Source organism: Quercus lobata, chromosome 2 (genome assembly GCF_001633185.2).
Source record: "Quercus lobata isolate SW786 chromosome 2, ValleyOak3.0 Primary Assembly, whole genome shotgun sequence".
Taxonomy (NCBI): Eukaryota; Viridiplantae; Streptophyta; class Magnoliopsida; order Fagales; family Fagaceae; genus Quercus; species Quercus lobata.
Window position 1 is genome coordinate 68,881,686 of NC_044905.1, and position 24,802 is coordinate 68,906,487.

The window sequence follows — 24,802 nt, forward strand, 5'->3', positions numbered from 1 at the left end:
AGTTTCCAGATTCTACAAAGGAAGCTGAGGAGAGCATGGAAGCACAAACATTAGCTTTGCTCTTGAGGGGGAGTGTTAAAAGTACATGCCCACCTCAGCAACAATTGAGTGCTAAGCGCATGGCATGCACTAGTCATCAGGACAAGCTACCATCAGACGTAGCACAAAGTGCACCTCATCATCAGGGCAGGGTACAATCAGGTGCAATAGAGAGTGCACCTCAGCATCAAGGACAATTGCAATCCAGTGCAACATAGCCTGCGTTGCATCATCAGGAAAAGACTCAAAGGGAAGTTACAACAAGATGGAGTCATGAAGTTGTAGAAGACTTGATAGAATCTATTCTACACTATGATCAGATGATTAGTTCTATGATTTGATTAATGTACATGTGTAAGCTTTAGGTAGATTCTTGATTCTAACAAACTTCCCTGGAAATAGGAAATCAATTATTTTTCTGTTTTAGCATTAGCTTGTATATAAAAGGTAGGATTAGTAGTAAATGTACATTCATTCATTCATAATCAATAAAAGCTTAGTTTCTATTTAGAGAGAGAGTCCTGATTTTTTACACTACTTTAACACTAATGCATGCATCCTCGTTTTCTTGCCTACAGTCTTTCAGTATGACCCCAGAGTTGACTCAGTACTAAGAGTGACAAAAGAAGACTACAAGAATTGTTACAAAGTGAAGCCAATTGAAAAATACAAGGAGGGCATGACCAAGATTGAGTTGAACCATTCAGGACCATTCTATTTCATTGGTGGGTCTGAGAGGAAATGAAGTGAAAGAGGTCAGAAGCTAATTGTGGTTGTCTTGTCTAATGGAGAACACAGCCTTCACACTTCGATAACAAATAGTTCTCCGGAACTGGCACCAGCAAATTTACCAAATCCTGGTTATGCTCATGGATTAAGGGCTGGATTTATGACTGTAGTTATGAGAATTGGGACTTTGGTGGTGATGGTGTTACTTTGAGAGTGATAAGTGAACATTTTGTTCTTTTTTATGTTACTTCTTTTATATCACTTTGTTTTGGGAAAGATAGAATAGAGAGATGTGAACTTTGGAAAATAAAGGCTGCATGTTATGGATTTGACTTGTTGTATTTAATGTTAAACTATATTATATATAATGAACTACTTTTCTGATCTTATTTGTTTTTTTGGAGTAATATTCTTCTAGTTTTACATTCTGATAAATTGTTCGAACTTTTTGAAATAAAGTACTCGATTATGATCAATGCTAATATCTTGAGGCATACACAAAATAAATAAACAAATAATAATAAGTTGATGTTAAAATTGCTGCATGTGTATTTTTTTTTTTTCCACTATTGGTATTAGAGCAAGAGCTCTTTTCCATGCTCCCCTAGAAGCATAGAGGAAGAGAGATCAAAGTTTTGCACTATATATGTTTAACTTTGCACATAAACAAGTCTACCGCCTTTAGTCCATCCTCCAGTGGTTTTACAAAGACACCATCACTAGTAGCCCCTAGGAACAAACAGCATGATATTTGGATGTGTATGAACTATGAAGAGTTATAGTGTTAGAGTTTGTATATGGGCGATTAGTGGGATTAGGCATTTGCACTCGGTTCAATTATTCCCTCTACACTCAAAAATATTTTTTTACCACTTTAATTTTTTAACTTTCATATTTTAACTTTTTCTAGCTCACTTTATTTATTTAATGGTTGAGATTGAAAGTTGCTTTTTTTCAACTCTCAATCTTAGCCATTAAGAGTTATTGTATCAGGTACAATACCTAGATCTCAATCCTAATTAGTGAGTAGCGTTTTTTTGCATTGTAAATTCTTTGACTTTTTTGTGCAATTTTTTTATAAGAATAACAAGGGGGTGTATTAAGTGTTACTTTCAACATTGATAAGAGCACTAATCCTATGGAGTACTAGTCTTGCACTGATTTACTTTTTATTTTATTTTATTTTATTTTTAAGTAGGGAGAAGCAATAGTCCCTATAAATACATTGATATGTAGTTTTGATGTGTAAGATAGTTAAAGACAAAAGCATTCAAAAAAAGAAAAAAAAAAATGAAAAGAAAAAACTGTGTAGTTAGGTGCATTAGCGTGAGAGCACTGGTGGGAGTATTAGGGATTTGGGTTAGTTTATGTTTGTGCTTTTATGAAAATAGTTTGGAAGAATGGTTATGATCTTTATAATTGATAGTGGATTTTTTGTTGGATCGTAGGCTTGAAACTAGTTGAACTGCGTTAAATATTTTGGTCGTATTGTCATTTTAATTTTTGTAAGTGCGAAATGCATTTCTGCTGGTCCGAAATCACAATAATAGTTAATTGTGAAAAGAGTTTTTTTTTTTTTTTTAAATGAATCTCACAGGTGGCGTTTGGGTCGGCTTATTGGGCCATGGTTTGGGCCACCCTCCTCTGGAGTTAGACAGCCCAATGGTATTTGGTCAAGAATTTAAGGAGATTCTAGCCTTGTACCCCAATTTTTAAAAATATTTGGCAATATGCCCCTATTTTGAAACTATATAGGTTCGTGCCCTTGTTTCGAAACTTGATTTTATTAAAATCGAGTTTCAATGAAAAACTTTATTAAAATCGAGTTTCAATGAAAAACTTACTTGGTTTAAAATCGAGTTATGCCTGATCAAACTTAAAAAAAAAAAAAAAAAATTGCAAGGAACTCGAGTTCTATGATAGCCACTGTAGGGCTTTAAAACGCCATTATAGGGCCTTAAAACGCCGCTATAGGGCTCCCTGAACCTGGTATATCAAACTTATGAAAAAAATTGCATGAAAACGCCACTATAGGCTTCAAAACGCCACTATAGGGCTCCTTGAACATGGTATAATCAAACTTATAAAAAAAATTGCATGAAAACGCCACTATACGTCTTCTTGAACGCCGTTATAGGTATGGAACTCGAGTTCCATGCAAATTTTATTTTATTTTATTTTTAAATTTTGATCGGGCATAACTTGATTTTAATAAAATCGAGTTTCGAAATAGGGGCACGGACCTATATTGTTTCAAAATAGGGGCATATTGCCAAATATTTTAAAAAATAGGGGTAAAAGGCTAGAATCCCTAGAATTTAAAAAGAGTTGTTGTTGTTGTTTTTTTTTTTTTTGGCAAGTTTAATTTTGGAATAATATAGGAAAAATAGCAGATGCAAGGATTAGTTGATGCTCACTTCGATTTTGCTGACTTTGTTAGTGTTGCTTTGTCCCAACTTATTTAGTTGAAATTGAAAACTTTTTACTGAAATTACGGTAGATAAAGATAAAAGTTAGCTGAAATAGTACAGTGGGACCTATGAATAATACCAAAAAGTGTTATGAGACCCATGAATAGTACTAAAAATAAGCTGAATAGTAAAAAAAGCATGCTTTTTTAAGCATGCCAAATGCACACTCAGTGTTCATTTAGGATCCACTTATTTTGCTAAAACTGAAAATTTTTTGCTGAAAATATTGTAGATAAAGTATAAGTTAGTTAAAATAGTACAGTGGGATCCATGAATAGTACCAAAAAGTGTAGTAAGACCAATAAATAGTACCAAAAATAAACCGAATAGTAAAATAAGTTGGCAAAAATAATCTATGCCAAACGCACACTCTAATGTCTGTTGGCAAGAAAGAAACATACAACAGTTACTAGAGAGAGAGAGAGAGATGGTGTATGAAACAAGCTTCGACTTAGCTTACGAGATACACTTTTTCTAGTTCATCCTTTGTAACTTATCCCACAAAAAAGTTTGAAATAAATATAGTGTCTGTTTGGCTAGGTTATTTTTTGCCAACTTATTTTTCTATTCAGCTTATTTTTGCTACTATTCAAGAATTCCACTGCACATTTTGGTACTATTTATGAATCTCATTATACTATTTCAACTAACATTTACTTTTATTTACAGTACTTTCAGTAAAAAGTTTTTAGTTTTAGCAAAATAAGTGGATCTTAAATAGATCCATAAAATGGTATTGGGTTTTACTTAAAAAAAAAAAAACTTTTTCGATAATTGTTTTTTTTTTTTTTCAATTTTCAATAAAAAACCTTCATAAAATAGATAATTAATGTGGGAACTAACTCAATTGTATTTTGGAAAAGATCCTCCCAAGTTCATTTTATTATTTATATTAAGTGTGCGTTCGGCTACAAATTTAAAAACCAGCTTATTTTACTATTCAGCTTATTTTTGCTACTATTCTGGGTTCTACTGTGCTATTTTAGCTAACTTTTACCTTTATCTACAGTACTTTTAGCAAAAAATTTTCAGGTTCAGCAAAATAAGCAGATCCCAAATAGATCCTAAATGTTACAAAGTAGTGTCCTCAACTTTCTCCATCACCAAAATAGTGTCCCTCAACTCTTGAGTGATGGGTTCTTTTTTTTTTGGATACAAGATAAAAATTCTACTCTAACTTAATTTAAGTGTATATGTGTGTGAAGCTCCTTTCTAGAGACTTGAATCTTGACCCTTGCCCCCCACACCCCACAAGTACTTAATACTTGTGGAGTGACCATCGCAGTGGTGACTCTTGAGTGATGTTGATTGGGTTTTAATTGATTTTAGGCATTTATTTTATTTTTAAAAATTCATTGTAGCTTTTTTTCTTTAATTTTTAAAACTCATGAAACTTAAACTATATATCATTTTTGAGGAGTGTGGTTTGGACATAAGGATTAAATTAAAAACAAGTTAAAGTTAGAAGGATTGAAATGAAGTGAAAAAAATAATATAAAACAGTTAAAGGATTCAATTATAAGAGAATCAATATTAGCTGTGGTAAAAAAAAAAGTGCAATTTTAACATATCAAAAAGTTATTTTTATCTATTTTAATATACCATTTTACAATTCACCTACATCAGATATTCTATTAATCCATACACTACATTAAAATATTATATACGATACATTAAAATAACCTTAAAAAACTCCTACAATAAAAACAAATAAATAAATACAAAACCCATAACTCTCCTCCACCTAATTGAAATATCTACCACCGCCACCACATTCCACCACCATTGCAAATCCATTGCCACTTAAAATTAACCAACCACCACCAACCATTGTAACCAAAACCTGAAATCAACTCAACCACCACCCGTTGCAGTAACCACAACGAACCAAAATTAGCCCACCACAACCCATAAAAAAAAAAAAAAAAACCACCGCCACAACTACCGCAATAACAACTGGCTAATTGAGAGAGATCTAAAGGTGGGTGGTCCAAATGACGTGGTGAACGATGTGGCGAGTTTGACAATGCTATGAGCTTAGCAGATAACATGGAGAGAGAGAGAGAGAGAGAGAGAGAGAGAGAGAGAGAGAGATAGAGATATGAGTTGTCCTTACTGTTCTAATAGTAGGATGGTATTGTAGCAAATGTCAAATTTATTTGGCATTTGGAACATCTGATGTTGGTGGGTTTCTGGTGTTTGGTGTGCTAAATACTAAAAAATTAGTATTTGTCACACCTGATATCAATGCCCTTACACGACAAAATTAAATAGTATAATTTGTAATTTTTTTAATATACTAATTTACTTTGATAGTGTGTTAGTGATTTTTAAATTCTAAATTAGATTTTTCTAACACATATACACTTAGAGCATCTCCAATAGATTAGCCAAAGCCATTTTTTGGAGATTAAACCCAAAAAATCAGTTCTAACAGATTCTCTAAACCCAAAATTTTTCCAATTTTTTTTTGAATTTGCTACAGTAGTTCTCTTAATCTAGAGAACATTGTAGCAACTCCAAATCATTATTTTATCTTAAAAAAAATACTCGGCCGACTGAATAAAAAAATATTCTTTCCCTTTCCTCCTCTCTTCTCTGTTCATCTCTCTCTCTCAAATGTATTAAATGGTAACACAATCAAAACACAAACACAATCTAAAATCAAAATAAATTTAATTAGAACAACAAATCTAAAATCAGAAAAGAAACAACAGATCAAACAACGAAAAAGACAAATTTAATTAGAATAACAAATCTAAAATCAAAACAAAAACAACAGATCAAGAACATGAAAGTCTATCTAAGCTCCCTTGTAACAACAAAGTGAATCAGAACAAGAAAAGAAGGAAAAAAAAGAAAAAAGAAAAGAAAAGAAAAAAGAGAGACAGAAGCTGATCTGAGTCATCTGACCCAACTAGGTTTGAATGCACTTGGTGGTGAGGAGGAGGACCAGTGGCGGTGAGTGGATGATCTCCACGGGCCTTTGCAATGGTGACCTCTCTCTCTCGGTGATTCCTGTGGAATGATTTTTATTTTTTATTTTATTTATATTTTTTTTTCTGAAATAAAAAAGGAAGGGGTAGAGAAAAAACAGAAAACGTGTGTTGTGGTGGAATTGTTTTTAATGATAATAATTATGTTAATTTTTTTAAAGGAAATTAATTATAATTTAATGAATAATAAAAAATAAAAGGAATTGGTCTAATCTGTGTGGTGGGCTTTTTTTTTAATGAAAAGTATGGTAAGTTTTTTAAAAAAGTAATTAATTATAAGTTAATGTATAATAGCAAAGAATTGGCCTGAACATTTGGGAATAATGCAAGAGATACAAATATTTTTACAAAGAAATTTACAAACTACTGATATAGTAAGTAGGTATTGGTAAATAAAAATGTGATATTAATGGTAGGCTTAGATGAAAACTAATAAAAAGTTGGCCACATCAACAATTTATAAAAATATTGTAAAATAGTTTGTGACTGTAGTATTACTTATAAAAATAAAAATCCCTTAAGAAATATTACCATTTGAGAAATTTGATTATTGAAAAATTTGAAGAAGTTTTTATTTTTTTAAAAATATAGTTGTTAAAATCTTTAAAAATATAGTTGTTGGGAATGAACATAGGAAGAATAAATGATGATTAAAAAAAGAATAAAGAATGAATGAAGAAATAATATTTAAATGAGATGGAGAAAATGATAGAGAATCTGTTGAAAAGTGTATTTGAAAATGTTAGTTGGTAAAAAAATTTAGATAAACTACTGGAAATACTTTTAGACTAGGTTAGAGTAGAATTTTCTTTTATATTAAAAAAAAAAAAAACGACTAAATTAACAATAACCAAAAAATGTAAGTTTGAAAAATGGTATTTTCACCTAAATTTAATTCATTGTCACATTTTATATTTCCAGAATGGCCCGAAACTAATGTGAAAAGAGACATTGAGAGCTTACATATTTTTGGGGGTGGGGGGGGGGGTGTGGGGGTTCTATAATGGCGGTGTCATATTTTATCTGCCCTCTATCTCTGACAGTGTCCTCTAGATCCCGTCTTTGCATTTTTATATATATGGTGGTTACAGTTGGGACAGCCATAAGAAGACGACCCATCATCTTGTTTATATTCCATTATTAAACAAGGGAAAGGTCTTTGTCTTGAATCCAAGGTACTCTTCTAAAATAATCTAAAGTTATTGCCTCTAATGTGCTTGTTTTGCTTGAGTGTTTGTTTTGTTATTCATTTGGATTGTTTAGTTGTGATTATCTATTGTATGCATTGGTTGATGCTGTAAGGACTGAATCAATGATTTGATCTTCCAAGTATCAACATGGTATCAAAAGCCAATTGTTTTCAAAAAGCATCTTTCTAGTACACTCTACTATTTCACCATTTCTTTATTAGCTTAGCTTAGTTTATATAAAGCATGTGTATGTGTGGGTGTGTGGGGAATAAAGTCTGGAAATAAGAATGTGGCAATTTAATACAGAAGAAATGTGTTGCATATGATAGGATTTGAACTTACCGTGGTGTCTTTGCAATTATGGTTATGAGTTGCTATCTAAGAAGCATAGACACGGACATAGACACGACATGAGACACGTCAATTCTTGAAACTTTAGGACATGACATGATGGGGATACAAAAATTAATTGGCTTTTGATATTATGTTAGAGTGGTGTTAGTTTAGAGATGAAAAAAAAAAAAAAAAAAACCTGACTGAGAGACCCTTGGCATAAATTGTCTACCAGAATGCACTAATAATCGTACCCAACTAATATCTATTTTATCTTCTCCCAAATTTGTGTTGGTAAAGTTAATGGGGGAGAAAACCCTGTCAAGCTGTCACAACATCATTATCTACTTAATAATGAAAGCTCAAGATTTTACCAGCCATAGTCAGGTGTCTACGGTGGCCATTATGGACTTATGGTAGGTACTGTTACACGTCTGGAAAACAAAATAGGGAAAAGGAAATCTGATGGCTGGGTCCCATTCATCTAATAAACATCTCTTGTAGGTGTCCATTGTTGCATGATTATATGCTTTATATCATTACTCAAGCTACATCTGGGCTCCATACTTATGAAAAAAAAACTGGAGTTCACATTTCGACCTCCACTTTCCCTCCTGTCCTCCAAGACAATCATTTTTGGCCAACTCTACTCTATTCCCCTCTATTCCTCCTCCTTCCCCCTCCATCCAAGCTGGCCAACAATTACATCTGTATCTATGCTTAGTTGCATACCTAAGGGTATTATGCACGTATTATGCACCCCTATAGGTGTGTGTGCTTGCACCTGCACACACGCATGCACATTACTACGCCTTTAGTGTTGCTTGAGCCAGTAGGCCCTGCACCATCTAATTACATACTGTTTGACATCTCGTTTCTTGTTAAAGTCAACCGCGCATGGTTAAGTTTCTATTATGGTCATAGTGGTATGGACCTTCACATTTATGGCAAAGAGAAGACAGATAATACTATTTAAGAATCATGCTCCCAATTTCTCTGTTGTATTTCTCTTGCGGTGTTCATGGTGGCCTGATAATCAACATATATGGGCTCTTGATTTCAATACTGTTGTTGATGTTGGAAAGGAACTTTTATATGAACTTCAGCTGTGTGGGACACCATAAACTTACAATTACATAATTACTTGTACAAGTAGCAACTGGTTTCAATTTTTTCCTCTTTTGTTTAATCTCCCCCCTCTCCCCACCCCCCTTGATTGCATGGATGCATTACCTTTGCTTGTTATTTTTTGAATAAACCATTCTGATAATTCTCATAGGCTTCATCTTATACAAATCTAGGCAGTATACTATTTCATCTTACGGTGAAGCCATAATTACTAAGATTTGGATTATTCAAATTTAAACGCTCCCTTTGTAGTGAAGACATAATTATATAAATTGAATTCTATAGCCCTCTTCCCTTTTTCCTTTTATCACGGTATATTTTGCTTTTGTCACCGTATTTTAACTCAACAAACATTCTCTCTTTGGTTTGTGATGAGTGCAACAATCTTTTCTAGATCTTGGCATCTTGGTTCTAATTAATTGTTGAGATGGTATGTAAATATATAAATATTAAGATAATATGTCAACAAAATAGTAAGCTTAGGTAAGCTGGCTGAGGTCCTCCTCCCACCCCACCTCCCACACCCCCAACGCCCCCCCCCCCTGGGGGTGGGCTTTCTGTCAATGGTATGAGATTTGAGAAAAAATCGATTATATTTGTGATAGTTGGAGCTATTTAAGGCCACCCCCGTAGTTGCAGTTTAATATGAAAGGAAAGGAAGCCTTTAAAGTACTAATGACACTTAAATCTGAAAGCTTATCCCTTATCTATCCATCTATCATTTTTTTTCTTGATTTAACTTTATGTTCACATGGTTTGTAATATGAAAGGAGGTGCCTTATCTATTTTAATTTATTTTTTGGTTCTATTATATTTTCATGCATTCTTTAGTCTCTTTAAGGACTGAAATTTTGCATTTACAAATAAATTGGGAGTGTAATCAAATAGTATTTCAGGTTCAGACATTGTTAGACAGTGTAAAATGGGATTACAAAGGTTTGGCGGTGGCAATAACCCAAAATGTTGATACAGGAGCCATATTAATGCAAGGCCTTGCAAATCGAGATGCAGTCACTACAGCCATTTCCTCTCGGAAGGCAACATTCTATAGCAGATCACGGTCGATGTTGTGGACGAAGGGAGAGACCTCAAACAATTTTGTACGGCACCAAGATCCCAGGCCCATACAGGCCCTGGGCCCAGTCCCAATTGTACAGCGCCAAGATCCCAGGCCCATACAGGCCTTGGACCTAGTCCCATACTGGCCTTGGGCGCAGGCCCAGTAGAAAGGTCCAGTTATCCTGCGCCCTCCTTGAGGCTTCCTTAAAACACAGACAAGTGTAGGGCATTGAGTTCCAAGAGGTGATCGGTCAAACGTTCCCGGTCAAGTATATGAATCGTTCCCGGGAAAATGTGGTATGCACGGGAGATTGAGTTGCCGAACATAATCGGTCCAGATGAAATCAAGTTCCAAGATCATAAATGCAGCACCGCCCTCTCACCTAAACATCCACTTAAATCAAATAATATTGGACCTTCAGTAGCACAAACGGTGGCTGTAATCATAATCTCCCCACTAACCTTGGCTATAAATAGTCTAGTGAGTGAATATCAACTGGGCGTTGCTTTGAGTCTCTCTGCCGAGAACGACCCATAGTAGGAAATCCTCAAGCCCACTACAAATAAATTGTGAGCCCAAGTGATCTAAGGTCCAGAAGTCTTATACTTGGTTCCTACAATTGGCGCCCACCGTGGGGCCCTCCTACAAAGCTGTGGTTCGATTGAGACTCAAACGACAAGAATGTTTGAGGAGCGTTCAGGAGAGTGTGCACCGAGCTGCTCCATGGGATCTTCTCGGGGGTCAACGTGGAGGGAGAGAAGGCAGAAACGGAGGGAAGATAGGGAGCACCCAAGAGGGGAGGAAAGGTCCGGATTGGGAGAGGGGTCGGCTCAGACACACTGGACGGTTTCAGACGTCTCGGCGCATCGACAGTATGACGAAAGGGACCGAGAGCTGGAGCGGTTACGCAGACTGGTAATGGATTTAGAGCTGGAAGCAAGGGGTCGGCGACATGAAAGGAATCGCAACCCCCAGCAAAGGAGAAACCAGGGCGAGGGCTCCAGCCGATTTAGTACGCAGCGATCCCAAGACCGATCGCGTTCCCAAGAGTCACACCGGCAACCACGGGAACCATGTCATCGGCGGAACCGTTCACGGTTGCATGGTTACGATCACCAAGGATCAGAATCGCCGGAGGAACGACTGCACCACAATGCCGCCATGGACGCCATGAGCCGAGCCTTGCGGATGGCAGCCCGGTCACTATTCTCCGATGAAATTGAACGGGCCCCAATGCCGAGCAGATTCACATGACCGCCATTCAATTCGTATGAGGGGAGGAGAGACCCCGTGGAGAATGTTAGCCATTACATCCACATGATGTCGTTGCATGCGCACAACGATGCATTGATGTGTAAAGTATTCCCCTCTAGTCTCGGCTCTACTGCACTAAGATGGTTCAATGGGCTGCGGAAGGGTTCTATACACAGCTTCGCCGAGCTGATTCAAGAATTCGGCAGCAGGTTCGTGACATGCAGCCGAGTGCAATAGCCAGTTGACGCGCTACTTTCCATGAAGATGAGGGTCGGGAAAACCCTTCGAAGTTATGCCAGCCGATACTGGGAACTCTACAACGAGATTGGGGGAGGAAATGAGAAAATTGCAGCAAGCACCTTCAGGATAGGGCTCCTTGAAGATTCTGAATTACGGGAGTCACTGATGAGAAGACCCCCCGAGGATATGAGGCAACTGATGAGACGCATAGAGGAGTACAAACGCCTGGAGGATGACCGGCTACAAAGTAGGGGGAAAGCTCCTTTAGTGGGGAGATCTCGGCAAAGCATTTTGCCGACGAAACTGAAAAGAGATTTCAGAATGCAGGAACCAGAGGTGCAGATCGACGGGATTAATGTGGTGTTTAAAGAGCCCGTGCACAAGATCTTGGAACGGATAAAAAATGAGCCATTCTTCAGGTGGCCGAACAAAATGGGGGGCGACCCATCTCGGAGGAACCAAAACCTATACTGCACCTATCACAGAGACAAGGGGCACACCATCGAGCAGTGTCGGGTATTAAAAGATCATCTCGGACAGCTAGTAAGGGCCGGGTACCTGAAAGAATTTGTAGCAGATTCCATTGACCGAGAAACCGGGCAGGGCACCCAACAGAAAAGGAATCCCCTTCCACCACCCCTGGGGATAATCGAAGTCATCCATGCCGCACCAAGAAGGGCAGCAGCGGCGAAAAGGGTATTGACAGTGGCCTGCGCGGAGGGAGAATCATCCAAGAAGAAAAAAGTTGAACGGCTGTCCATCTCGTTCGGAGAAGACGATTTTGAAGGGACGGTCCAACCCCACGACGATGCTTTGGTGGTGACAGCCCGGATAGGCGGATTCCTGGTGAAGAGGGTAATGATTGATCAAGGAAGTGGGGTTGACGTCATGTACCCGGACCTCTTTGAAGGGCTCGGGTTAAAGACCCAGGATTTTGCGAAGTATGACACACCGTTGGTCTCGTTTGACGGGAGAGTCGTAATTCCCAAGGGGCAAATCTCTCTTCCAGTGGACATGGGAGGCAAGGGAGTTGTAGTTACATTTATAGTAGTCCGATCATTCGCACCATACATCGCAATCCTGGGAAGGCCATGGATTCACGCCATGGGGGCTGTTCCGTCCACCCTTCACGTGAAAGTAAAATTTCCTATTGAGAATGGAGTTGCCGAGGTAAGGGGGAACCAACAGGTGGCGAGGCAGTGCCTTGTTGCCGCGGTCAGGTGGGAGAAGGAACAGCTCGGTCGAGCTGAGGAAAACGAGAAAGACAATTCATAGCAATCACAGAAACCCCAGGGGGAAACTGGGGCGGACGTTGCCGAGGAGGTGCTGAAGGTAAGAATTCTCCCAGATACTGACAGATATTTCCAGATAGGTACAAGCATGAATGACCGGGAAAGGGTAGAGATGTTGTTGTTCCTGTTGCAGAACATAGACGTTTTCGCATGGAGCCCGTATGAAGTGCCCGGCGTAGATCCCGAGTTCATTGTCCACAGACTCAACGTGGATCCATTATTCCCCCCGAAGAAGCAGAAACCGAGAAGAGCGTCAAAAGAACACGTCGATGCAGTAAACCTGGAGGTGCAGCGGCTGAAGGAGGCTGGAGCCATAAAGGAGATATTCTTCCCAAAGTGGTTGGCAAACACTGTCGTGGTGAAGAAGAAGAACGGGAAATGGAGAGTTTGTGTAGATTTCACAGACTTGAACAAGGCATGTCCCAAGGACCCATTCCCGATGCCCAAGATTGACCAGCTAGTAGATGCAACATACGGGTACCCGAGGATGAGCTTCCTAGATGCCTTCCAGGGCTACCACCAGATTGCCTTGGCGCCCGAAGACCGAGAAAAGACAGCATTTATCTCCCCGAATGCAAACTATCACTACGAGGTCATGCCGTTCGGATTGAAGAATGCCGGGGCTACGTATCAGCGAATGATGACGAGAATGTTCCGAGAAAAAATTGGATGCACGGTTGAAGTTTATATCAACGACATGGTGGTAAAAAGCAGAATCGAGTCACAGCATACTGAAGACCTCCGGGGAGTGTTCGAGATACTACGTCGGCACAAATTGCGTTTGAATGCCGAGAAGAGCACTTTCGGAGTGGGGGCTGGTAAGTTCCTGGGATATCTGATATCTACTCGTGGAATAGAAGCTAACCCCGACCAAATAGAAGCCGTGAACCGCCTCAAACCACCGAGCAATCCCAAAGAGGTGCAAGTGCTCACTGGAATGTTAGCCGCCCTGAACCGATTTATCTCCAAGTTTGCCGATCGTTGCCGGCCGTTTTATCAGCTTCTGAAAAAGTGGAAGGGGTTTCGATGGGACGAGAGCTGTGATGAAGCTTTTCGAGAACTAAAGGAATAGTTGGCAAAGGCGCCGAGGTTGACGGCCCTGGAGCCCGGGGAGGATCTGTTTATGTACCTTGCAGTCACCGATCATGCAGTAAGTGCTGTGTTGCTAAGGGACCAGGGATTGCAAATGCCGGTGTATTACGTGAGCAAAACCTTGGTCGATGCCGAGACAAGGTACCTGCCTCTTGAGAAGTTAGTTTTGGCCTTGGTGCACGCCACGAGGAAGTTACCACATAACTTCCAGGCACACACAGTGTTCGTCCTCACCGAGTATCCATTGCAGACACTGTTGAAGAGATCCGACTTCACAGGGTGGATTGCCAAATAGGGGACTCGGCTGGGATCGTTTGACATAAGATACCGACCTAGAAGCTCGGAGAAGGGACAGGTTCTCGCTGATTTCATCGTAGAATTTACACCCAAGAATGAAGGCAAAGTAATCTGTAGTGCGGAGATTCGCCTATGGAGATTATTTGTGGATGGCGCATCAAATGCTATGGGGGCCGGGGCTGGCATTGTCATAATCACCCCTGAGGGTATACGACTGGAACACTCCTTCAGATTGGGGTTCAAAGCCTCGAACAACGAAGCCGAATATGAAGCCCTACTGGCCGGGTTGAGGGCAGTATTGCATCTGGGCGCAAAGGACGTAGAGATCTACTCGGACTCTCGGCTGGTTGTTTATCAGATCACTGGGGACTTTGAGGCTCGGGATCCCCGAATGAAAGCTTATCTAAGTACGGCAAAGCAGATTATCGGCCAGTTTGGAACGGTAAAAATATCCCAGGTAGCCCGGTCACAAAACAAGCATGCCGACTCTCTTGCCACGTTAGCCTTATCGGCTACCGAGTACACACCGAGGCTTATCACGATAGAACTTGTAAGGGAGCCAAGCATCTGTGTGAAGAGTGTTTCTGACCAGGCCGGAGTAGAGGTTGCGCAGGTGGCAGTGGTTGGTCCATGTTGGATGAATCCGATCATAGACTTCCTTTCCGAAGATAAAGTTCCAGAGGATGAGGCCGATGCCAACAAGATTCGATGAATGGCTCCCAGGTACTGGCTATCTTCGGACCGAAAGTTGTACCGAAGGTCCTTCGCAGGCCCTTACCTCTTGTGCCTACATCCCGAAAGAGTCAAAGAGCTTCTAACCGAGTTGCATGAGGGAGTGTGTGGCGGGCATGCTGGGGGACGATCTTTAGCACACAGAGCGATGACACAGGGGTTTTGGTGGCCACAGATGCAGAAGGATGCCGCCGAATACGTTCGGAGTTGTGAACAGTGTCAAAAGCACGCCCCAATGATCCATCAGCCTGCAGGACGTCTAAATCCTGTCAGCAGCCCGTGGCCATTTGCACAATGGGGGCTTGACATCCTCGGGCCATTCCCCCGAGCAACGGGGAACCGCCGTTTTGTGTTGGTGGCTGTAGATTACTTCACAAAGTGGGCTGAAGCTGAAGCCTTGGCTAATACCCGGGATACTGACGTGAAAAAATTTGTATGGAAAAACATAGTCACAAGGTTTGGGGTGCCGAATTCGCTAGTGACAGACAATGGGCTACAGTTCGACAGCAACGCTTTTCGGACCTTTTGTAGCGAGCTCGGCATCAAGAACAAGTATTCAACCCCGGCATACCCACAAAGTACCGGCTAAGCTGAAGCAGTAAACAAGACTATTTTGAACGGGCTCAAGAGAAGGTTGGATGGAGTGAAAGGAAGATGGGCAGAAGAGTTACTAAGTGTATTGTGGGCCTACCGCACGACCCCCAGGAGATCCACGGGGGAAACCCCGTTTTCTCTGACATACGGAGCAGAAGCAGTGATACCAACCGAGGTGAGCTTATGCAGTGCACGGGTCGCCGGGTTTGACCCCGTACAGAACGCCAACCTGATGATGGAGCATTTGGATTGGCTAGAAGAATGCAGAGAGGCCGCGACCGTACGGCTTGCCGAGTATCAGCAGAAGCTGGCCCAATGGTACAACCGAAATGTAAAGGGCAGGGAATTCAGTGCCGGGGAACTAGTGTTAAGAAGGGTAGTGGGGAACATGCGGGACATGGCTGCAGGGAAGCTTGCTCAGAGTTGGGAGGGACCATACAGAGTCACAGCCATCGCGGGTGCAGGGGCCTACTACTTGGAAGACCTTGACGAGAGGCCACTCCCCCGACCATGGAACGCCAACAACTTGAAGAAATTCTACGCATAATCATCGGTGTAAGCCAAAACTTGTATTCCATTGAAATTAAGAGCATGATGAACTTTTTTGTATATGCTGTTTTTGACTCCGTAACCGCACACCAAGAGAATTACAAATAAGGACAGAAACCTGACCCTCGGCTCGATCAATATCGCCGAGCAGGTGGAAACCTTACAAATAAATCACTAAGGACAGAAACCTGACCCTCGGCTCGATCAATATCGCCGAGCAGGTGGATACCTTACAAATAAATCACTAAGGACAGAAACCTGACCCTCGGCTCGATCAATATCGCTGAGCAGGTGGAAACCTTACAAATAAATCACTAAGGACAGAAACCTGATTCTCGGTTAAACTCAAATCTCCGAACAGGTGGAAACCTAACAAGAGAATACTCCAAGGAAGAAAACACGATTCTCGGTTAAACCAAAGCCTGATGAAAATCTAACCCTTTTACAAATACTAAATCAATTAGCGCTCTCAAATTACACAAAGCGCCGCACAACAGGTTTTCGGGGGTACCATTCTATTAAGCGGCCATAGCACTGGCATGATTCAAGCAAAACACATAAATAGATATAAATTCATTCAACAAATTGAAACGGAAAAAGAAAACGGACTACTAATTAAACAAATAAAGGCAATTGTTCAGTCACCACATCCCGGTGACGTGGGCAAATAAAACCAACAAATAAAGGCAATTGTTCAGTCACCACATCCCGGTGACGTGGGCAAATAAAACCAAAAAATTAAGGCAATTGTTCAGTCACCACATCCCGGTGACATAGGCAAATAAAACTAACAAAATAAAAATAAGCTAGCAAATAAAAGTAAAATTAGCTGGGAGGTTGGGTTGGCGGTGTCACTTCCTGCTGGACGGTTAGGGGGAAAGGCGGAGCCTCACTGAGAAGCTCCTGTATAGTCGGGATACTGGTGGCTTCCATTTCCTCGAGCTTGGCGTGGGCATCGATTTGTTCAACCAGCTCCCTCATACTGGCCGTCTCCTCCTCGTCAATAGAAACCGGGGCATCCTGGGCGATAGAAGCAGGGCTCAGGAATGGAATTTGGCCGGGGTCTCTCAGATGCGAATCCTCGGGAACTCCCATTGCTTGGAGAGCGGCAAACCACCCGGCCTCAAAGCCCATATTCCGAGCCCGAGCCACCACCGACTCTACGGAGTTTTCGGCATCAGCAAAACCGACATCGTACCATTTTTGCTCCGCGGCTGCCAAGCCTGCCCTGAGGTCGGCAATCTCCTCGGCGTTGGAGGTGTTAAGGCTGATGGCTTGGGCTAGCTTGACCTCCGTCTCATTCTGCTGAGTCAGGAGCTCCGCATACCTTTTCTCGGCCAATGCCCGGTTCTTCTCCGCAGCAGCAGCCTTTTTCTCAGCGGACTCAGCAGCCTTCAGCTTTTCCTTAGCCGTTTTCACCGCTGACTCCCGCCCCTCCTTCTCGCGCTCGTTTTCCTCGGCAAGCTCCCGTGCCCGGGCAACCATAATGTGAGCCATTTGAGCGGCCTAGCAAGCACAAAGGTTAGAAAAGAAGCAAAAGGAAATCTATATGAAGGAGTAGATAGACAAAAGAATTACCGTAATGGCATGCCACTTTAACCGGCGCCCCACAGACTCCTCATATCCTTCCTCAAAAGCATGCACGTCCTCGGGAAGTTGGAGAGCTTCAGCCAAAGTTTGGGCAATACGGCCGCCCTCGCCCTTATCCCACATCCGAATACAGGCGGTTGAGGGCAATGGCTTGCCGTCCAGAAGGAGCTTTGGCTCCCACGCTGGAGCCACTTGGGAGGAAGACGCGTCCTCCGTGCCAGCTTCGGTTGGCGGCTCGCGGATAACGATTCCACCTGTTGGTCGGGGAGGAGTCTGGACAGCGGCATCTCCCGGGCCTGTGGAAGGTTGATCGGTGACTTTTTGTTTCTTTCGGGCACGTCCGGCCTGCGTGGAGGGTGAGGGCTGAGGCACTTGACCCCGGCCCTGGGAAGGCGGGGGCTGATTAGGTTGCCGGGCACTGGGCACGAACCGTTCTATCGTCATCACCTTCCTTGATACCATCCTACCGCTAGGTTGGATAGCTTCAGCTAGCAGGGTAGCCGTTTCTATCACTTGTTGTTGAGGCACGGCGGCTGGATTCTCGGGAATGGGCTGCTCTTGCGCTTGGCCTTCTTGCTGTATGGCTTCGTGGGCTATCTCCCTGAGGCGCCGGGATGCTTGTTCCGCGGATTCGTCTCGCAAAGGGGCTAGCTCGTCCGCGTAAGTAAACCACTGACCAAATTCCCTTGCTTCCCCGGTTGTAAGCTTCGGCGGCAAAAAGTTTACGTACCGGACGTCTATATACGATAGCAGGGGGCTGTCAACTATCAGTGCCTGCTTGAAAGGCTACCAAGTAGAATAAACCGGCTCCACTCTGAGGATCAAGTGCGAAGCCCGGAGTTGTCCGTCCCAATGCACGTATATCTCTGAACGGAGGACGAAGTTTAAATCTTTGGCGTGGACGGCTCTGAGGTCCTGCACAAACACTTTGCCGTCTGCAAAAGAACAGGTGACGCATTAGTCTCTAATAATAAAATTTTTTACTCCAATAAGAAGAAAAGGAGAGGTGGAGGAAAGCAATTATATGAAGGGGATGGTACGAACCCACTTTACGCCGTGTAAGGGGGCAGGGGATCTCCCCGGCAAACTAATTGCTGCGCACCCTAACGAACTCCCCGGCGGAGTTCCTGTTCGAGTCAGGTAGGCATGATATCAGCCGTACCCGTGCATCTCTTGTCTTTAGGTAATAATTGGTGGCTTTGCTCCCACAGAGGCTATACATTTGGTTAATGTCATGGTGGTCTAACTGTAAGTTAAAGGTGTGGTTCAACTTACTGACACAACTAACTACCCGGTAAAAATTGGGGGGAAGCTGGTCAGGACACAGCCCATAGTAAGTGAGTGTGTTTATCAAGAGGGGATCTACGGGGAACCTGACCCCACCTTCTAAAATGGACATCAAAGGAAAGAAGGCTGTACCCTGCCCTCGGTGGAGTTCAATATCACTCTCATGGCAGTAAGCCACATCCACGTCATTGGGAATGTTAAATTTATTCCTAAAGGTGGCCAAAGCAGCCGGGGATTCTAGAAGGTAAGAGTAACCCATCTATAACGCCTAAAACTACAGAAGTGAACTCAAAGAAATAAAGTTGAAGGAACAGGAAGGGGAAGAAAAACTTACTTTGGGTTCTAAGGAGGAAAAGAACACTGGGCAAGCAAGCGCACAGAAATGTGGTCGGCAGAGAGTAAGCACTAAAGATCAGAGGCGAAGGAAAAATGGAATGGTGTTCAGAGGGGGACTATTTATAGAGCCAAAAAGAAATGGGGGAAGAAGAAGCGCTTAATCAAGCAATAAATGGGCACAGTTTACGAGCAACCCAGCGAATGCCAAGCGTAACCGATTCGTGCGCCGCTTCGGTTCACGAACCGTCAGACAATAATGACGACTGCGCCTGGCGCCGCGAAATGGCGCGTCTTTTGAGATGAATATTAATAAGAAGTAACAGTCATAAGTCCCAGGCTAAAAGGTTCCCGAGGTCAAAAGGCCCAGGCAGCTCCTTGATTCTTCCCGGCGACCGAGTATGAATCAAGGGGGGGCTATTGTACGGCACCAAGATCCCAGGCCCATACAGGCCCTGGGACCAGTCCCAATTGTACAGCGCCAAGATCCCAGGCCCATACAGGCCTTGGACCTAGTCCCATACTGGCCTTGGGCGCAGGCCCAGTAGAAAGGTCTAGTTATCCTACGCCCTCCTTGAAGCTTCCTTAAAACACAGACAAGTGTAGGGCATTGAGTTCCAAGATGTGATCGGTCAAACGTTCCCGGTCAAATATATGAATCGTTCCCGGGAAAATGTGGTATGCACGGGAGACTGAGTTGTTGAACATAATCGGTCCAGATGAAATCAAGTTCCAAGATCATAAATGCAGCACCGCCCTCTCACCTAAACATCCACTTAAATCAAATAATATTGGACCTTCAGTAGCACAAACGGTGGCTGTAATCATAATCTCCCCACTAACCTTGGCTATAAATAGAAGAAAGTTGGGAGAAGAAGGGGTTCAGAAAATTTGAGAGAAAATAGTCTAGTGAGTGAATATCAACTAGGCGTTGCTTTGAGTCTCTCTGCCGAGAACGACCCATAGTAGGAAATCCTCAAGCCCACTACAAATAAATTGTGAGCCCAAGTGATCTAAGGCCCAGAAGTCTTATTCTTGGTTCCTACAAATTTCATCAATATTCACGATATTTTTTTTGATTGTGATCGTGACTATGTATGTTTTGAAGACTTCTACTTGGAAAATCTTAGCTCATTTGTACTTTTCTTCTTCTGAGATTTCATTCGACTTAACTCACAAATATTTGTCAGATAATCTACCTAGGGAAGCCTGATGGGCCTACCTGCCACACAGAGTCAGAAACTTGTTATTATACATCAGTTTTTGATTTAAAAGAACACCAACTGGTTTGAACCTTCAATCAAATTTGATAAGCAATGCTAACATATCTATTCTCTGCATTACTCCAAACATATTTTAGCTTGATTTTTTAAGTAATTCGGACCATTTTTTGCAGGTTGAAGGAAATAAATTGGCATTAAGCACGTTGTACTCATTAGGGTCAACAATCTCCCAACGCAAAGCAGAATTAGCAGCAGAACAAAATGGAAAACCCTCGTGGACAAAGCGATTGTTACTTGATAATAAACTTCTGTGCTCAAAAATCAGGTAGTATAGATTTTATTGGACTGTCGATTGATTTTAGTGGATACTCTCTTTGCTTCCGTCAATGAATAAAGAATGAGTCAGAGAAGAAATCTTCAATAAACCAAAGAGAATTATCTGTTTGAGGGGTATGTGTTTGTGTCTGTGTTTTGACATAAGGTTTTTATGTGAACTTTCATTTGTAGGGAGGAAGCTGATGAGTTGTGTCGAACATTGGAGAATGAAGATAAGTCACGTACTGCCTCAGAGATGGCAGATGTCCTCTATCATGCCATGGTTCTTTTGGCAAATAAAGATGTGAAAATACAAAATGTTATGCAAGTTCTTCGGCAGAGATTTTCTCAGTCAGGTGTCGAGACAAAGAGAGGTCGAATATCTAAGGCTAGGTATGGGCTGCATAGGCTGCTCAGCCTGTACATATTTAGCTTCATATTGCAGCTTCCATTACCATCGTAATGGGTAATTATGATATATGCATGATCACCTGTAGTCCATTTTGAGAGCCCTGGGACTCGCATTATCCTAGCTCTTGCATACCCCAGTCTAGCTGTTTTACTCTGGGAACTGGTTTAGCTCTGGATGACTTTGTTTAAGCTTTTTGGTAAAGACACAAATTTGTTGCAACTATTTTCCTTGGAAATCGATCTGAATTATTGTTTTGGGAATGTATTCAGATTGCTGTGAACTTATTTGTATTTGATTGTGAATGAAAAGAATTTTAAATCAGGAAATATTAGCTACTACCCAGCTTTTGTAGCAGCATTGTGAATAAATATTGTTGAAAAAGAAGTCTGTACAAGTACTGACTACTTCATTGATGGGCATTTGCTCCATTGGTTTTGAAAGTACCTGCATAAGTGGAGTGTAGCATTACTGATTTATATATTTAAGGAAAAAGAACAAGAGAGAAGAAAAAAAGGGGGGAGGGGGGAAGAGTTTCGGCTCATGAACCAAATATAATTGATGAATTCAATAAGAAAGAAATCACCAGAAGACTAGTGTCGTGATTTCATTTTATTCAATGCTCTTAAGCATGATTTATTACAATTATCGTCATTGTATATATTTATTCTGATTCCCGGCTTTGGTTGATGCGAACAGTTCTAACTGAACGCTATAGGATTAAGTTCTTCCCGGTGTATCGGGGATGCTGGTGCAACTAGTAAAGCATGTATTGCCTTTTTTGCCACATGAAAGCAGGCATTGTATTATATCCAGGAAGTCCTTTCCCTTTGACAAACAGTCTGTGAGGCACTTGAACACATCTTGATCACATAAATTACTGCATAGCGCCAGCGAATTCGGGTTTGGGGCTTCTTCATGGGCCACTCCCAAGTACACTAGCAATAGCACTGCAAGAACAGGCACCATCGACTTGGCCGTTAAACCCATGATCAGATATTACCCTCGCCTGTTAATTGATCTCTGACCCTGCTGATTGATTTTAGATTAGAAAAGCTTTGGTTTTTATACATGGGAACACAGGGTTGTCATTTTGATTTCGTTTCAAATAGATCTCATGTAGGTTTCATGTTCAGTATCTAAACGTTGGCAACACGGCACAACTAAAGACACGCATAGTTAGTGCTTCAATTGATAAAGTTTGAAAGGTACATAGATTCTTTGTTTGCATTTTATAAAAACACCTATGACATATATGGAATTTTTATTTTATTTTATTTTTTGATTAGTATATGGAATTTTTAAGAGTAGCAAATTTGATAAAGAAATTAGAGCTCTTAACTGTCTAAGGATTATTATATAGCGTCAGCTACTAATAGACTAGAGAGATACATTTTGTTGAGTAAAATATCACTATACATTATAGGAGTATATGTTAGGTAGAGTTCCGTAGTGTATGCTGCGAAGATAAACTATGACTTTTCCCATTAGAAATAAAAAAAACAAATAAAAGAGTGTAGTTTTATCTGAATATTCTTTTGGTTTCGTAAGCTATTTGTTTTACAAGATTTTTCGATTGTTACTAAAATCTCTAAACCTAGCTACCACCACGAGCATACGTCCAACTAACGCATGGGGTAGCCACAAGTTGGAAGCATGGGACTTTTCTATATGTAATTATAACAAGTCAAGAACGACCGTATAATAATAATAAATCTTATCAATAATAATAATAACAATAATGCTAGTAATAATGCTAATAATCTTTACATGACCAACAGTTTTTGCCCATTTAAAGTGAGAGTAGAACTTGTGAAATGCTAGTAATAAAAAGAAAATGTTCTTTACGTGTCTAATGGCAATAGGACTTGCCCATTCAACTTTCAAGGCAAGAGAAGCCCTTATAAATATAATTAAAGTGCTAATAACAAAAGAGTATGCTTGTTATTTATTTATTTATATAATTGGATAGATATAGTGAGGAGAGAGAATTTGAATTCTAAAAGTTTTGGTTGAAAATATTTTTAGGTGTCAGTTGAGCTACAAATTATGTTTGTGATTAGTAACTCTATTAATGTGTATTGTCGTAAGAAATAAATCATAATAACTTTAGCAAGATTGCAGAGATGGGTTAAGACTGTGGAAAATAATGTCAATGGTCAATTGGATGGGTGCAATGTTCACTTGACTTTTGGTGGTGTCACGATTACACCGACAAGAAACAAAGCCAACCCATTGTCAATCACATTTGTTGAAAATTTGCAATAAAATTGGATAGTTACAATGAGGAAGTATAGAAATCTCCATTAGAAATGTTAACAGGGTGTTCATTGAGTTACAAACCATATCTGCAATTAGTAACTCCTGCAAATGTGTATTGTCTTAAGAAAAAAATCTTAATAACTGCAGCAAGATTGCATAGATGGATAAGACTTGTGGAAAATAATGTCAATTGAATGGGTGCAATGTGATAGATTATGGATTGGCTTTGCTTCTTGTGGGTGTAATCATGGGGCCACCAAAAGTCAAGTAGAACATTGCACCCATTCAATTGACATTATTTTCCACAAGTCTTATGCCCCATGATTACACCCACAAGAAGCAAAGCCAATCCATAATCTATCACATTGATTGTTAAAAACTTGCTATGAAATTGGAGGCTAGAAAAAAGTGTTAATGTTAGTTTACTTTCACTCTTTAAATAAATGACCGTGAATAGGGAAAAAGTTCAATTGTCAATTGGGTGAGTGCTATGTTCCACTTACCTTTTGGGGGTGCCGTGAATAGTGAAAAAACCCACAAGAAGATGGGAGGCTATCACATTTGACTGTTTGAATTTTCCTACATAAGATGGGAGGCTAGAAAAAAAAAAAAAAATGCTATTGTTAGCTTACTTTCGCTCTTTAAATAAATGGCAGTAAATTGGTGATAACTCTTTTTCCCCCTAAGTAGTGAATTAGTTATAAGCTATAACTTGTAACTATTTGAGTAGGTTAGGTATTTCATGTGAAAAAATCTAATAAGATTTTAATTGGATTCTTAATTTTGCGCCATGTGTTCTATTTAATTTTTAATTTTGTGTCGAGTGAATTATTAAGTGTAAAAATCGAAGAGTCCCAATCCAATTAAATTCTAAATTGGAGTCCAATTTTCTGCTATGTTATGGGCGCAAGGGAGAAGTGTCGGAGTCGCCACCTAATTATATGGTTTAGGAACCATGAATATAGTATCCTTTTGAGGAAGGACCTTTGGCCTTACTACCAGAGTATGGGTTCGGAGTTTATGTACACTCTTGCGAAGGTGTTAGGCACCCAAGATCGCCTAAGCCTAAGGTTGACCTCCCATCATTATGTCTTACATCCTAACCTTATTAAAAACATGTTAAACACTTGTATCTATACTCACTCACACACACACACTTGCATACATCTAAGCATACAATCATGGCATAATTCATCCCAAAACACATTCCTATCTACCCTTAAACAAAAGAGTACCAAACACAAAGGAAACCCTAGCATTCATCTAACATATGAAAACCCTATCATATATCTATAACAAGGCAGTAACTTAAACATGACAGCAAGGCATTAACTTATTACAAACCCTAATCAAACATCTAAGCATGTTCCATCATATCATCAAAGTA

The 24,802-nt window shown here is 40.7% G+C and overlaps 1 protein-coding gene across 1 annotated transcript; it reads left to right on the forward strand.

The window, feature by feature from the left end:
• Nucleotides 1-9,854: 9,854 nt before the first annotated feature.
• Nucleotides 9,855-22,104, forward strand: LOC115978198 (histidine biosynthesis bifunctional protein hisIE, chloroplastic-like). Its single transcript, XM_031100215.1, has 5 exons — nt 9,855-9,980; nt 20,254-20,301; nt 20,397-20,492; nt 20,603-20,754; nt 20,937-22,104. The coding sequence occupies exons 1-5, from the start codon at nt 9,870-9,872 to the stop codon at nt 21,205-21,207; spliced, it is 678 nt and encodes a 225-aa protein (XP_030956075.1). The 5' UTR covers nt 9,855-9,869; the 3' UTR covers nt 21,208-22,104.
• Nucleotides 22,105-24,802: the final 2,698 nt, after the last annotated feature.